The sequence below is a fragment of the Mesoplodon bidens genome (assembly GCF_964165515.1).
Source record: "Mesoplodon bidens genome assembly, chromosome: 1".
NCBI classification, from domain to species: Eukaryota; Metazoa; Chordata; class Mammalia; order Artiodactyla; family Ziphiidae; genus Mesoplodon; species Mesoplodon bidens.
In genome coordinates, this window is record NC_138176.1 from 5940231 (window position 1) to 5955661 (window position 15431).

General features: G+C 43.6%; 1 protein-coding gene across 2 annotated transcripts in view; it reads left to right on the forward strand.

The window, feature by feature from the left end:
* LOC308623351 ((E2-independent) E3 ubiquitin-conjugating enzyme FATS) overlaps positions 1–15431 on the forward strand; it is a gene marked incomplete at both ends in the record, with an annotated part of 230962 nt that continues 215531 nt past the window's right edge. For both annotated transcript variants that reach the window (XM_081245615.1, XM_081245616.1), the window contains one exon: positions 1–240. In XM_081245615.1, coding sequence (XP_081101741.1) covers positions 1–240 — 240 coding nt within the window. The remainder of the gene's footprint in view (positions 241–15431) is intronic.

The window sequence follows — 15431 nt, forward strand, 5'->3', positions numbered from 1 at the left end:
ATGCAGCAGTCTGGAATTTCTACAAAAACTCTTCAGAAGGGGTATGCTGCCCGCCACGCGGAAACAGCCATCCACCGGACTTTTCAGATCAAAACGTTTAGTACGGAGTTGAAAAACCATGTGATGGTCATGGATTTCGTGAAGAGGAACTGGTTTCCCTCCCAGAGAAGAGCCAAAGTTTGTATCATCCATATGTATCAAGGCCTGAAGACAGCTGAGCAGACAGCCAGCAGATACGAGGTAAGGTTGAATTTGGGCACACACCTCGTTCAGAGAAATGGAGTGTTGCTTATCAAACAGACAGGTCAGATGTTCTATCTGGTCTGATAAATCGTCGGTTTGTAGTTTTTCCTGAGGTATTTGGAAAAGACTTTCTCATCTCTTAATTTGCTTCAATTTTTGAAATATGAGGGGGCGGGAGCATAGTGGATAACTAATTTAATAGTGCGCCAAACAGTTGGATAATTTGTATCCACTTTTAGAAACTGTGGTACATTTCTGGGAGTTAAATATTCTTAGCTGTGTAAATTTTCAATCATCTATTTTTAAAAACAAATTCCTGTTTGTTTCCTGATGGGTTTTGCAGGAGAATATCTATGCCTTGCCTTGATGAAGTTGAAGTAGAATGATTTAAGTTACACCAGTAAGAATGGGCTTTTATTTTTTTTGAGGGTGAGCTCTTATTTTCAAGCAGAAATGACTTTTTCTGGGAGAAAAAGGAGAACTTGGGAGATTTAGAATGTCAAAGTGAGATAAACACATTGCTCTGAAACATATTTGTATTCTAAAACTAGAATAAGCCACAGGCAGTTATCCTTCAGAAGGTAAACACACATGAAATCTGATCAGTGCTTTATAGTACATGGACTAAATTATGAATGACATTGTAATTGATTCCCATATAGCTCACTTACCCATCCCTTTTGATAAATGTAACATGCAAATTGCTAATGTTTTATGGAAAGGCAACCTTTCTGAATACTTATGCTGTTATTAGGAAAGGCTTCCCATGAATGCTGGCAAAAACTCCAGGTCTTTCGTTCCCCACACTGGGCTTCCTTATTCCAGAGCAATGTCAGAACCTGTTCTGCAGGGTTCAAGGCTGGCTTCTCCCAGTGCCAGCCCTGGGATTGTGAATTTCCACGTTCACCACAGAGATATAAAGGCCACGGAAATAATGGTGTTAATTAAATTCAGTAATAGTTGTTCATTGGTTCATTGCCGAATCAACCAGAGCAAGAGGTGTGCAATTAGAATATAATTGAAGGAAACCAGAGATGTTATTATTCAGGAGGAATTAATCAGATGGGAATAGAATTTTATCATTGTATCATTTTCACTGAGGTTATTTTTCAGTCCTCCAGAGACAGAGAAAAACTTGTTGAATTATATCAGCTTGCTTTTTTTTTTTTTCTCTTGGTACGCGGGCCTCTCACTGCTATGGCCTCTCCCGTTGCGGAGCACAGGCTCTGGACGCGCAGGTTCAGCGGCCATGGCTCACGGGCCCAGCTGCTCCGTGGCATGTGGGGTCCTCCCAGGCCGGGGCACGAACCCGTGTCCCCTGCATCGGCAGGCGAAACCTCAACCACTGTGCCACCAGGGAAGCCCTCAGCTTGCATTTTTTAAAAAGTGTTCATGGCTCCATTTTACACCCTCAGTGGCAAAGAGCAGCTCTTGTGTTCCCTTTTTTTTTTTTTTTTTTGGTATGCATAAAGCTTTGTTTATTCTTATAGCAACATTGAAGGTAACAGTGTGGAAAAGTGCATCTTTGTAGGAGATTGTAAAAAACATCTATTATGCTGACAGTTGCAGCTACAGCATTTTTTTGTGTGACTCAACTCCCCCCCAAGCCACATTTCCAAATACAGCCAACAATTGAGGCTGTGTGCCTGCTGCTTGAGTGTAACCTGGAGTCTAAAGTCTTATGTTCAGGTGAGTCTGAGACCCACAGCAATCAGGCTGGTCAGCTGGACAGCCCTCACTATGTCTGTGATTTGAAAGGCGGTCCAGTCAGGGCCTGCTTCCTCCACTTAAGGGCAGGCCAAGTTTGAAAACTCAGATAAGATCTGTGCCTCTGATCCCTCTGCATTCCGAGCTCTGTTCTTTTAGTAGCAAAAACATTTTTAAATGTTTAAAATAGTCAATGTCCATTGAACTGTTCTTGGTGTTATTCCCACTGGGGCGTGTCAGCCATTTAGGTTAGGAAACCCAGCAAGAAGGCAGCTTTCTTGCTCAGTTTCCAAGCTGAACTGACAAGAACCCAATTAACAGCCTCTGGGTCCTGTTACACTTGGCCCAGTGACCCCTTCTCTCTCGAAGGCTCCAAGGCCATTGGTTAATCTGCCAGGGCTTTAACCATAAAGTACCTGATGGGGTGAAAAATGAGCAAGCTCACTGGATGAACTCTCAATGCACGAAGGTGCCAGATTAAAGAAACTGGCTGGTCCTCCAGGAAGAGTGAGTTTGGGAGATTTTGTTTCTGTAAAAACCTTATGGATTTCAAGTCCTCCTCAGGAAGACATACAGATGTATTTGAGTTGCGTTGAAAGTCTAAGGCTGGCATTTTTCTAAAACTGTGACCTTAGTCCTGAGCTGTGTTAATGCTTGGAAGTGCTGCCTCTCATCTGGGACAGACCTAACTCTGGCCCAGGGATGGTCCAGCCATACTCGTTCCCTTGCTTAAACTGCCTTGTAATAGGGATGACAAGCAGATGTACAGTCACATCTGAAAGGCAGTGAGGATTGGAAGCAGGTGGTGGTGAGGGGGCTAAAGATCAAGGCTAAAGGCCTTGATTCCTGCTGACTCCAAAATGCCCCAAACTATTAAAACCACAGTATGTTCAGAACCTTCCTCCTCCTGCAGACATACCTGATAAATTTTGGATATCAAAATAACTATAAATGGGCAAGGAGATGGATTTTTATTTGAGTCTGGTTGCTGTCAACATTGCAAGCATGGCCACCTTCTGAGATTCCCTATGAAGCAGGGCACGGACAGTTTCCCTGAGGTTAGAAGGGAAGCCACGTAGAATTCAGAGATGTGCTCACATCTCCCAGAGTTGGAATGTGAGTGGGCATCTGTTAACTGATCGAGGAGACCATTCTGATGATAGGCGTGGGCTGGGGCACGCCAGCCAAGTCTCACCCATCTGTCTTCATGTAGATGACCGTTTCTAATACATTTAATCATTAGATGGACCAGGGAAAGTTTCTGTATTTGGTGATCACCATTTAGCCATGCTTCTCAACATTTCCCCAAACCTCTATCATTTCCATCTCCCCTTCCTAATCATCCTTTTTTTTTTTTTTTTTTTTGGACTTGGCTGTGGTGCTCAATTCTGGCTGAATAGAAGAATCATGGCAAACTTTTATTTTTTTATATTTATCTATCTTTTTGATAATGTCTACCCTCTGAGGAGTTTAGACATATGCACGCACCCATAGTACCATCACCACAATCAAGGTACTAAACATATCCATCACTGCTAAAAATTTCCTTGTGTTCTTTTGCGTGTTGCTTTTTTGTTCATTTTTTGGTGGTAAAAACACTTACCATGAGATCTGTCTTAACATATTTTGAAGTAACAGTACCACATTGTTAAGCATAGGCTCTATGTGGTATAGGAAAGCTCTAGGGCTTATTCCTCTCCCATAACTGAAGACTTATACCCATCGAGTAGCAACTCCACCCTCCCCCTCCCCCTCCCCCTCCCCCAGCCCCTGCAACCACCATTTTATCTTCTGCTTCGATAATTTGCTTAGTTGTTATACTTCATATAAGTAGAGTCATGCAGGACAAATCATACCATTTGTCCTTCTGTAACTGGTTAATTTCACTTAGCATAATGTCCTCTAGTTTCATTCATGTGGTCACAAATGGTAGGGTTTCCTTCTTTTTTAAGGCTGAATAATATTCCAGTATGTATATATTACATTCTCTTTGTTCGTTCATCTGCCGGTGGATATTTGGGTTGTTTTCTCACGGTGACTTTTACAAACTACATATGCCTGTGGCCCAGCCAAGGCTCTTGTGACCCAGAGTGGGTGTTTGACTTTGCTGTATTCCTTTAAAGAGCACTGAACTTCATTCTGGCAGGAGGTACATTCCTTGAAAACACTTTGATCCTTTTGAGCCTTACTTCTTGGCAGATTTCAGTCAAGGGCAGTGCTTCTCAATCATGGGTGATTTTGCCCTCCACCCACACCCCAGAGGATATTTGGTAATGTCTGCAGATATTTTTGGTTGTGACAACTCAGGAAAGATGCTACTGGTACCTACTGGGTAGAGGCCAGGGATGCTGCTAAATATCCTGCAGTGCCCGGGACAGTCCCCTGCGCCCAGAACAAAGAACTGCTCAGCCTGAAATGTCCACAGTGTGGAGGCTGAGGAACCCTGATCTTGTGCTAATTCAGGCCCATTACATTTAAAAATTTATTTTATTCAAGTATAGTTGATTTACACTGTTGTGTTAATTTCTGCTGTACAAAAAAGTGATTCAGTTATACATATATATACATCCTTTATCATATTCTTTTCCATCGTGGTTTATCACAGAATATTGAGTATAGGTAAGGTACCTGTGCTCTACAGTAGGACCTTGCTGTTCATCCATTCTACATATAATAGTTTGCATCTGCTAACCCCAAACTCCCCTTCCATCCCTCCCCCAGCCTCCTTCCCCCTTGGCAACCACAAGTCTGTTCTCTATGTCTGTGAGTCTGTTTCTGTTTCGTAGGTAAGTTCAATTGTGTCATATTTTAGATTCCACGTATAAGTGATATCATATGGTATTTGTATTTCTTTTTCTGACTTACTTCACTTAGTGTGGTAATCTCTAGGTCCATCCATGTTGCTGCAGATGGCGTTATTTCATTCTTTTTTATGGCTGAGTAGTATTCCATTGTATATATGTACCACATATATATATTCATCTGTCGATGGATGTTTAGGTTGCTTCCGTGTCTTGGCTATTGTGAATAGTGCTGTTGTGAACATAGGGGTGCATATATCTTTTCGAATTATAGTTTTGTCTGGATATATGCTCAGGAGTGAAATTGCTGAATCATATGGTAACTCTATTTTTAGTTTTTTGAGGAACCTCCGTACTGTTTTCCATACTGTTCAGCCCCACTGTTAAGGCATGATCCTTGTGAGGACTCAACTTAATGTCCCATGTATGTGAGATCTTTCCACCAGGGCCAGTGGGAACAGAAACTGTTTCCAGCTCTGGGTGAGGTCCTGGAAGTGTCCAGCTTACTACTGTCTGGCAGTTCTTTTCCTGGTTTCAGGCAGTTTTCCCTTAAGCATGTGCAAATGAGTACTCGGCCAAAGACTGCTGGGCCCCCTGGCAGGTTGCTAGAAACTCTCTTTCCTTGTTATTCCTTGATATTTGGCTGCACAAATTCTAGCTACCTCAGCCTCTCTGAATCCGCACCCCTGCCCTGTCCACTCAGTGAGACCCCAGGATCTCTCGAGCGTCCCTTCCCAATACACAGCCTGGAAACTGCTTCTAGGTGGGGACAATTGTAGGGCTCACCTCTCTGGTTACCCCTCATAGCCCCGCATTTTCTGTGCCCAGTGTCTGGAAACAATTGCTTCATAGCTTTTGTCTGGTTGCTCCATCATGGCTGGAAGTAGGTGTGTCTTCCCAGGTGGTTTTGATGCCCCACTGGAGTTGAGAAATGCCACTCTGGGCTTTGATGGATGTCTTCCAGTGGTTGAAGTGAACCCTTAGGTAGTATGAAATAGAAGCACTCAAGTTTTAAGTGCTTGGGCTTCAAGCTAACTTTATTCAGGGAATAAAGAAGTCACTGAGACCAAACAGAAGGTGACACAAACATTCCCTCACTGAGACCAAACAGAAGGTGACACAAACATTCCCTTTCTTCTCACAGTTATCAAAAGGTACAAAACAATTTACCTATTTCCAAACCAAGCTGAAGAGACTTAGCCAGATCAGAGTCTTCTGAGTTTCACTTTTCTTTCTGAAGACTTGGCCTCCGAGTGGTGTTCCTCCTGGGATATGCTGGTGGCTCTGGCTGCAGGGAAGGCACTGAGCCCTCCAGAGTCAGGACTGAGTAAAGGACATTTCACAAAGGACAATAAATATTTCAATTAACTTTGCCGCCCAATGACCAGGTCAGAAACCTCTGCCTCATGCGCAAGACCTGAGAGTGTACTTGGTGATCCTCCTAGAATCTCCTAGAAGCTTCAACACTCATCCATTGACGATGGCTGGTAGCCTCTGTCCAGATGCAGGAGGAGGGGATCCAAGAGGCAAAAGATGGAGCGACCACCCTTGGGAATCAATGCTGCCCATTTGCCACACCAGCCCCTCCCTGCTCCTGCCAATGGGACGCTGGCCGTCAGGGGGCGAGGTCCTGAAGAGGCACAAGAGGTCAGAGGTCTGAGATGAGTTTTGATATGTCAAGAAGCACACCTGGTGACTGAGGTCTCCAAATTAACTGCACTGTGAATGTCTATGAAAGATGAAGTGCAAGTTGATCTGGCATATTTATAGCCAAGCCTCCGAAGACCTATCTGACATCATTTTGGCCAACTTCCATCAGGAAATTGTGCATGGGTGGGGGGACTACATCCACATTTCAGCCAAACCGAGGCAGGAGAGATGGTAGATGAAAGGGGGGTGTGACCAAGACCCAGGGCACTGGATGGAGTCTTTCTGGGGTCTTGATAGCTCAGTGACCTTGGCAAGTTTCCTGACCTCTTTGAGCCTTAGTTTCCTCATCTGCGTTCATGGGAACCATGGTGACATCTGCTTTATAGGGTCGCTGGGAGGAATAAGGGAGATGCTCTATATAAAGGCTGAGCCTCGGGCCTGGCACAGAGGCAGCATTTCGTAAAAGTGAGTCGTTGTTGGTGTTCAAGTTCCAATGTGCCTTTTTCTGTCATCCCCAACTTTGAAGCAGAGCCATGGCATGAAGACATGGCCCCTGGACCCAAGCTAATTGTGACCAGTGCTTTGAGGATGCTGCCCCTGTGCCAGAAGTCCTGTTTCAACTGGGTGAACATCCCCTTCCTAGCTTCTCCTCACTGAAAGTGCCAGGTGACAGGGACTTATGAGCTCCTATACCCTTGGCTCCATTCCCCGAGCAATTCAGAGATTCGTCACTAAGTTGTCCTTGAGCTGAATGCACACTTTCTACTCAGAGCCCACCCAGTCCTGTGGTCAGCTGCAAATTCCATCTGACAAGAGATTATTGAGAATGTGTGTTCACACACATCTGATTCCTGCCTGGTAAAGCCAGGGTTAAGTCAGGAAGTATTAACAGGATATTTTTTCATGTAAGTTGTACCCTCCCTTGAAGACCTACCAGGATCTGAACAGAGTTTGTCACCTCATAAAGCATTGACTTGCCCTCATACTTTAGTGTCCTTCAGAATCCTCAAGAGACCTTTCTAAGGATATAGACCCCTGGGCTCTGGGAAAGGGTGGGGTCCAGAAATCTCTGGTTCTTTTTTGTTTTTATTTTTAAGTTTTAGATTTTTTTTTTTTTTTTTTGCGGTACACGGGCCTCTCACTGTTGCGGCCTCTCCTGTTGCGGAGCACAGGCTCTGGATGCGCAGGCTCAGCGGCCATGGCTCACGGGCCCAGCCTCTCCGCGGCACGTGGGATCTTCCCGGACCATGGCACGAACTCGTGTCCCCTGCATCGGCAGGTGGACCCTCAACCACTGCGCCACCAGGGAAGCCCAAGCTTTTAGATTTTATTTTAAGTACATTGGGAAATCATTGGAGAGTTTTAAGCAGAGGAGTGACATGTTCTCATTTTTAAAATTGAATTATAGTTGATTTACAATGTTGTGTTAGTTCACGTGTACAGTGAAGTGATTCAGTTATGCATATATATATATATTCTTTTTTGTATCCTTTTCCATTATAGGTTATTATAAGATATTGAATATGGTTCCCTATATTCAGTATATAGCTATGCAGTAGGACCTTATTGTTTATCTATTTTATATATAATAGTTTGTATCTGCTAATCCCAAACTCCTAATTTATCCCTACCCCCCCTTCCCCTTTGGTAACCATAAGTTTGTTTTCTATGTCTGTGAGTCTGTTTCTGTTTTGCAAATAAGTTCATTTGTATCATTTTTTTAAGATTCAGCATATAAGTGATATCACATGATACTTATCTTTGTCTGACTTGCTTACTTAGTATGACAATCTTTAGGTCCATCCATATTACTGCAAGTGGCATTATCTCATCTTTTTTATGGCTGAGTACAAAAATCTGTTTTTAACATAAAAACCAGGTGATTCTGATACAGATCAACTTCCTTGATCTGGAAGTTTCAGACCGATATTTTCCAACCGCATGAACCAAAGAGAAAATGACAAAGAAACCCGTGCGAATTGCCTGTGTTGAGAAAGCCGGTGTGAAGGGGCATGGCGGAGGGGTGGGGGGAGATATGATCAGAGAGCGGAGTGGCTGGACCACTCTGTGCAAGGAGAGTTGAGATGGGGATGGAACAAAGGGGACTGTGTTGGTTGGTCCCTGAATTGCCTCATTGATCCTCACCACAGCTGTGCGAGGCACATGAGCCCTGTTTTTCCGAGAGAAAATTCTGCGAGGCCCAGATAGATGATGCAGGCTGCACAGAGACACAGTTAGGAGCGGCAGAAGGGAGCTTCTACCTTAGTGACATCCTCCTCTGTGGTTGTGTTTATTGCAAGGTGTTGGGGGAGCAGAGAGGGAAGCAGCCTTTGTCCTGACAGCAATAGCTGGGGACCCTAGGGGACTTCAGAGTTGGTCCTAGAGAAACTAAACCATGCCAGAATCAGGTGGGAAGAGGCAATAGAGAGCCCACTGACTCTCTCCTTCTGGTTTAGGCATCTTTCCTTCCCGTGGCTTTTTCATTAAGCACCTTCTTCTGGTTTATAAGTCCCACGTGGGTTCTCAGTGCCCTCTGTTTTTGCTGTCCCAGGTTCTCTTCCCTTTCTAGTGGAGCAGATGGACAAAAGAGGAAAGGTTGGGCTGGATCATTTTTTAAAAAGTATCAAAGACCTACTATGTGCCAAGAACTGTGCTTGGTGCCAGGGACACAGAGCTGCAAAAGGCAGGGTTCCGGCCCCTTCTCATCATCTGGTCGGGGAGGCAGCCAATGAATGCCAAGTCAGGGGGTCTACAGAGAGCTGTAGACCCAGAGAACTCAGCAAGACTGCACAGGGGAGGAGACCTCTGGGCATGTGCTTCACGGGAGATTGGGAGTTTCCCAGGACCAGCAGGGAGGGTGAGAATGTGGGGTAAGAATGGAGAAGGGGAAGACACTTCAGGCAGCTGGAATGGCAACTTGTAGGTGGTGCACAGGCAGGCAGAACCTAAACAGAACTCAGTAATCTCTAGAACTGTGGCTAGAATTCACAGGATGTAGTTCCTGAGAGGAGGGAGCCAGGCAGAGAAAGAGCTCCCGACATTTCCTTCAGGTTCCCTTGAGTCTGCAGATGAAGACCAATCTGTGCTGTGAAACTTCACAAGGCCAAAGAACAACCAGCAAGGGAAGAACAGTTACTGGGAAGCTATCAGATGAACAATTCTCAGTGCTCACTTAGGGCCACGGATCACTGAAGTTCCCCACCATCCAGAATGTAGAGCCCTCATTGAATGTATGGTAAATTCAGTAGAGATTCTAGAAGGGTTCTGCCTTGGAAGTCTGCTAAACCAGCCCTAGAGTAAAGGCTGTCTTAGGTCCATCCTATAGCAATTTAAAACACAATTCTTGAAGAATCAAGCTGTTTCACAAGTAGTTTAACTGCAGGCCAGAACAAAGATTAACATTCCTTAAAAGATTACAACAAAATCCATCAAGCAATAATAAAAAATTAAAAATATCTGGCATCCAGATAAAGCTTGCTAGGTATTTGACAAAGCAGGAAATTATGATTTTAACCAGGAGGAATTACGATTAATAGAAGCAGATCCATAAATAGGAGAGATGATGGAATAGCAAGCAAGGACTTTTTATAAAGCTCTTATAAATATTATAAATATATTGCTTTCCCCTTAAAGTCAAGGATTTAAGGGGAGATAGTACCACAATGGGAAGAGAAGTAATTGATATAAAAATAAACCAGACAGAACTTATAGAGAAGAAAAAAATGATTCTTTAATACTATCTGAAATGGAGATTTCACTAGATGGGATTAACAGGAAATTGGATGCTATAGAAGAAAAGATCAGTGAAACTTCTAACTGAAGAGAGAAAAAAAGAGAGGGAGAGATCTCAAGACACCCAAGACACATATAATTAGAATCTCTGAAAGAGTGGGGATGGGGTGAGGGCAGAAAAATATTTGAAGAAATAATGGCTAAAAATTTTCCTAATTTAGTGGAACTTATGTCAAAGCATTGCTTGTCAAGTATATTTTATAGTATATATACCAAGTATACTTGGCAGAGGCCAGATCATCAAGATTGGGCCATGTCACATTAAACAGTACATATTTCAGTGTTTCCCAACATGGTGGTCCACAGCATTATCAATCAGCATTCTGCAGTCCAAGGAATATGTTTGTTTCCTTGTGCTCACCTGTATAAATTAACTGAGGCAACTTGTTTATTTACTTATGACTGAGATAATATCAGTTTAGTGCAGGATGATACATAGTTTCAGCTCTGATTGGCTATTAGAAAAAAACAAAACAATCTGGCAGATACTATCTGTGTTATTCTTCTACTGCTGCAAAACAAATGATCGTATACTTAGTAGCTTAAAACAACACCTATTTATTATTTCACAGTTTTGGCCTCTCTGCTTAGGGTCTTTCCAGGCTGAATTCAAGGTGTCAGATGTGGCTGTGATCTCATCTGCAGCTCAGAGTCCTCTTCCAAGATCCCGGGTCATCATCAGCATTCAGTTCCTTGTGGCTGTAGGACTGAAGTCCCCATTGTCATGGTGGCTCTTGACTGACATGCTCAGCTCCTAGAGGCTGTCCTCAGGTTCTTGTCATGTGGCTCTGGCCATAGGCAGGTCACAGCATGTTTGTTTGCTTCCTCAAGGCCAGCATGATGATCTCTGCTGCTTTGAATCCCTCTGATTGCTTTAAAAAACACCCCTGATTAGGTCAGCCCCACCTGGTATGATCTACCTTGGATTAACTCCACATCTACTGATTAGCAACCTTAACTGCATCTGCAAAACCCTTTTGTGTGCAACAGGACTTAATTGTAGAGGTGATAGCCCATTGTATTCACAGGTTCTGCTCACACTCAGGAAAGAGGACATATGATACATGTGAGTATTCTGCTTACAATACTGTATTTGAAATTTTGTATCTGTGCAAAAAGGGAAATAATAGGAGCCCTTGGAATTGAAGGCACATAGGTGTGAACCTCTGTCTAGCAGCTTCATAAGGAAAGGAGCCCCTAATCTGTTCTATCTCACGACTGTGTCCCCAGCACCAGGTCAGCCTTCAAGAAACATTGTGGGGTACGTGTATGAATGAACGAATGAACAAAAGTGCATGAAGTGTGTTTTAGGTGAAAACCTGAGGCCGGAGTGAGTGACGGTTGATGACTTTGGGCATGGAAGAGAGCGTCCTCTGATTTGATACGTTAGGCTCGCTTCCAGATTCACTCATTTTTTAGTGATTGACAGACAGACATCAGCTCTAGGTTGCCAAAGTGAAGCTCCAAACTAGAGGTCATTCCATTTGCTCCCCTTTTCATTAATCAAATTCCTAATAGAGAAATTGTTTAATTTCCTCTCTGTGACTCTAATGTATATCCTTTCTCCATCCAGAAAAGACTTGGAGACAGCTCCAAAAAGGAGTATCTTGGAAAACATCCAGGATTTAGGAATAATCATGTTTCAGAGAAACAAACAGGGCTGAAGGCAAAACGGGGGCATGATCTTCTTAAAGCACACAACAAATTGCTTGCCATTTTGTATCGAGAACAAGAAGCCTCTTCCCAGCAAAGCCACTGCAACCAGAGGGCAAGAGGGTGGGCCCTCAAGCGGCTATACCCTGGGGAGGGCTCAGAGCCTCTGATCCAGCCCTCCATTTACAGAAACTTCACAAAACTCATTATCTGAGCTACTAGTGTGCTCATGTCCTCACTAATGAGTTCTGGACACTGCTGGCTTCTCCAACTTAGCTGCTTTCAGTGGCGCTGGGTTAGGCCAGGTGTGTAAAAGGGACTGGGTCTCGGTTGATGGACGTGCAGAGGGGCCCGCGGTGCATGGGAGATGTGGGGGGCTCAGATCCACACTGTTTGCCCCTCGCTGTGGATGTAATATCCAGGAACAAATGCCTGGATATGTGTTCCAAATGCTCCAAAGGCCTGCGTGCCACTGTGCCAGCTCTCAGACACAGGGAACAAGAATATGATGACTTTCCATGCAACAGTTCTGTAGTACATGCCACTCACTCAGGTTTGGCTGTGTTATTTGTGGGGACCAGAACAAAATGAACATGTGGGCCCCATGTTAAAAAAAAGAGGAATAATAGTCATTTAAGGTTCTAACATATAAGTCTTTCTCCTTTCTTCCATGGTCTTTCTCTTGATTTGTTATGATGGTTTTTATTTGCTATTTAGTTGGTGTAAGTAAAGAAAAACTAAAAATTTAAATTATTACCATGAATTTTACTGTTCACCTTTATATTGTGTGATCTCAGTTTTAACACAAATATTAAAACATTTAACTCATCTGTGGAATTATTGAAATGATACAATTTTTATTTTTCATCTCATCCATGCATATATTTTCCTTTTTTAAAAAAGTTTTTTGAAGTATAGTTAATTTACAATGTTGTGTTAGTTTCAAGTGTACATCAAAGTGATTCAGTTATATACATATATATATTCTTTTTCAGATTTTTTTTCATTATAGGTTACTACAAGATATTGAGTAGTTTCCTGTGCTATACAGTAGGTCCTTTTCATTTACCTATTTTATATATAGTAGTATGTATGTGTTCATCCCAAACTCCTAATTTATCTTACCCGCCTTTGGTAACCATAAATTTGTTTTCTATGTTTGTGAGTCCATTTCTGTTTTGTAAATAAGTTCATTTGTATCTTTTCTTTGATTCCACATATAAGCAATATCATATGATATTTGTCTTTCTCTGACTCATTTCACTTAATATGATAATCTCTTGGTCCATCCACGTTGCTGAAAATGGCATTATTTCATTCTTTTTTATGGCTAAGGAATATTCTTTTGTATATATATATATATATACCACATATTCTTTATCCATTCATCTGTTGATGGACATTTAATTTGCTTCCATGTCTTGGCTATTGTAATTAGTGCTGCTGTGAACATCGGGGTGCATGTATCTTTTCGAATTAGAGTTTTCTCCGGATATATGCCACGAGTGGTATTGCTGGATCATATGGTAGCTCTATTTTTAGTTTTAATTAATTAATTTATGGCTGCGTTGGGTCTTTGTTGCTGTGCACCGGCTTTCTCTAGTTGTGGCGAGTGGGGCTACTGTTTTTTGCAGTGCGTGGGCTTCTCATTGTGGTGGCTTCTCTTGATGCAGAGCACGGGATCTAGGCGCGCGGGCTTCAGTAGTTGTGGCACACAGGCTCAGTAGTTGTGGCACATGGGCTCAGTAGTTGTGGCTCACGGGCTCTAGAGCACAGGCTCAGTAGTTGTGGTGCACGGGCTTAGTTGCTCTGTGGCATGTGGGATCTTCCTGGACTAGGGATTGAACCTGTGTCCCCTGCATTGGCAGGTGGATTCTTAACCATTGCGCCACCAGGGAAGTCCCTATTTTTAGTTTTTTAAGGAACCTCCATACTGTTCTCCATAGTGGCTGCACCAATTTACATTTCCACCAACAGTGTAGGAGGGTTTATTATTTGTAGACTTTTTAATGATGGCCATTCTGACCAGTATGAGATGATACCTCATCGTAATTTTGGTTTGCATTTCTCTAGTTAGTGATGTTGAGCATCTTTTCATGTGCCTGCTGGCCATCTCTATGTCTTCTTTGGAGAAATGTCTCATATATCTATTCTTACTAGAACAACGGAAACACTGCAAAAACCGATTCAGATTTTAATTTCATTCCTTGGTATAATCATATTTTACCAACACTCTCTACCTTTAGTTTACTGATGAGTAAGCAAGCACCAAAAGGAAAGGGGACTGTGGTTGCCCATCTCTCCTTTCCTTCTATGCTATTATTTTCAGCGTAAGCGGTTGGCTAACACAGGGATGTAAGAGGAGTAAGAACAGATATGATAGGGTTACCAACCAGGGTTCTTGGCCTCCGTAATCAGTTGAAATTGATAAGAGGCCAGACAAGAAATTCAGGCAAGGCTTTACTGGGGCCCCTGCTTCAGCAGGGGTGAGTGAGAACAAGTAACAGTTTCCCTTGCTGGGTCCCTAAGGGGGGGTGAGCTGGTTCCTTATGTGGAATGAGGGTAGGGCTGTGTCCAGAGGTCAGGCTGGAGCGGTGGCGTAGGTGGTCTGCCCCCCACTTTGGTGGTGTTGAGTGCAGCGGGCATGCGCAGTACGCTGCTTTTGCCCCCAACACCCTGCTTTTGCTCCCGGCTCTTCAGAAATGGCCGTTGGGTTTTTGGTCTTTTTGTATCTTGTCCATAATTTGCCCCAACTGTGCATGCACGCAGTTATTTTTAGTCCCTTATGGTTTCTTTGTATTTTGTTGCTTGAGCAGATGTTTGTTCAGGTGCAAGCACTGCAGCAAAGGGTCCCAGATCCCAGGTCCCAGTCTGTCTCAATAGAGTTGCTCAGGCATTTGTGTTTTTCAGAAATCTATAGCCTTCTTCCTACATTTGAAGCAAATCTGGTTCCAGTGGAAAGCATGGCCTCTCGGGGCTGTCATCCTTCTGCTTAGTTGATCTTGGGGTAATTCGCTTAACTTTTATTCACTTTGAATCTCTCTAAACTCCCATGCATTGTAGGTTCACCCGAATTCTGTGATCAAGGAGCACCAGAACGCCTTCTGTGAATGGGGCAGCAAGGAAATCAACAAACACACACATGGCACACGTCTTTCTGCTCACATGCATGCCCATCCCATGGGGTTTATACACAAAACACAAGTTCACAGATAAAATTATTTAAAAAATCCAAGATGGCAATACCAAAAGCACAGGCCACGAAAGAAAAAATGGATAAGTTGGGCTGCATCAGCGTGAAAAACTGTGTGCATCCAAGGACCCTGTCAACAGAGTGAAAGGCAGCCCATGTGCACCATGGCTGAGCCTCGAGGACCTTGTGCTGTCTGAGATAAGCCAGGCACAGAAGGACATTATGTTGTTGTTTTGTTTTGTTTTGCGGTACACGGGCCTCTCACTGCTGTGGCCTCTCCCGTTGCGGAGCACAGGCTCCGGACACGCAGGCTCAGCGGCCATGGCTCACGGGCCTAGCCGCTCCACGGCATGTGGGATCCTCCTGGACCGGCGCACGAACCGGTGTCCCCT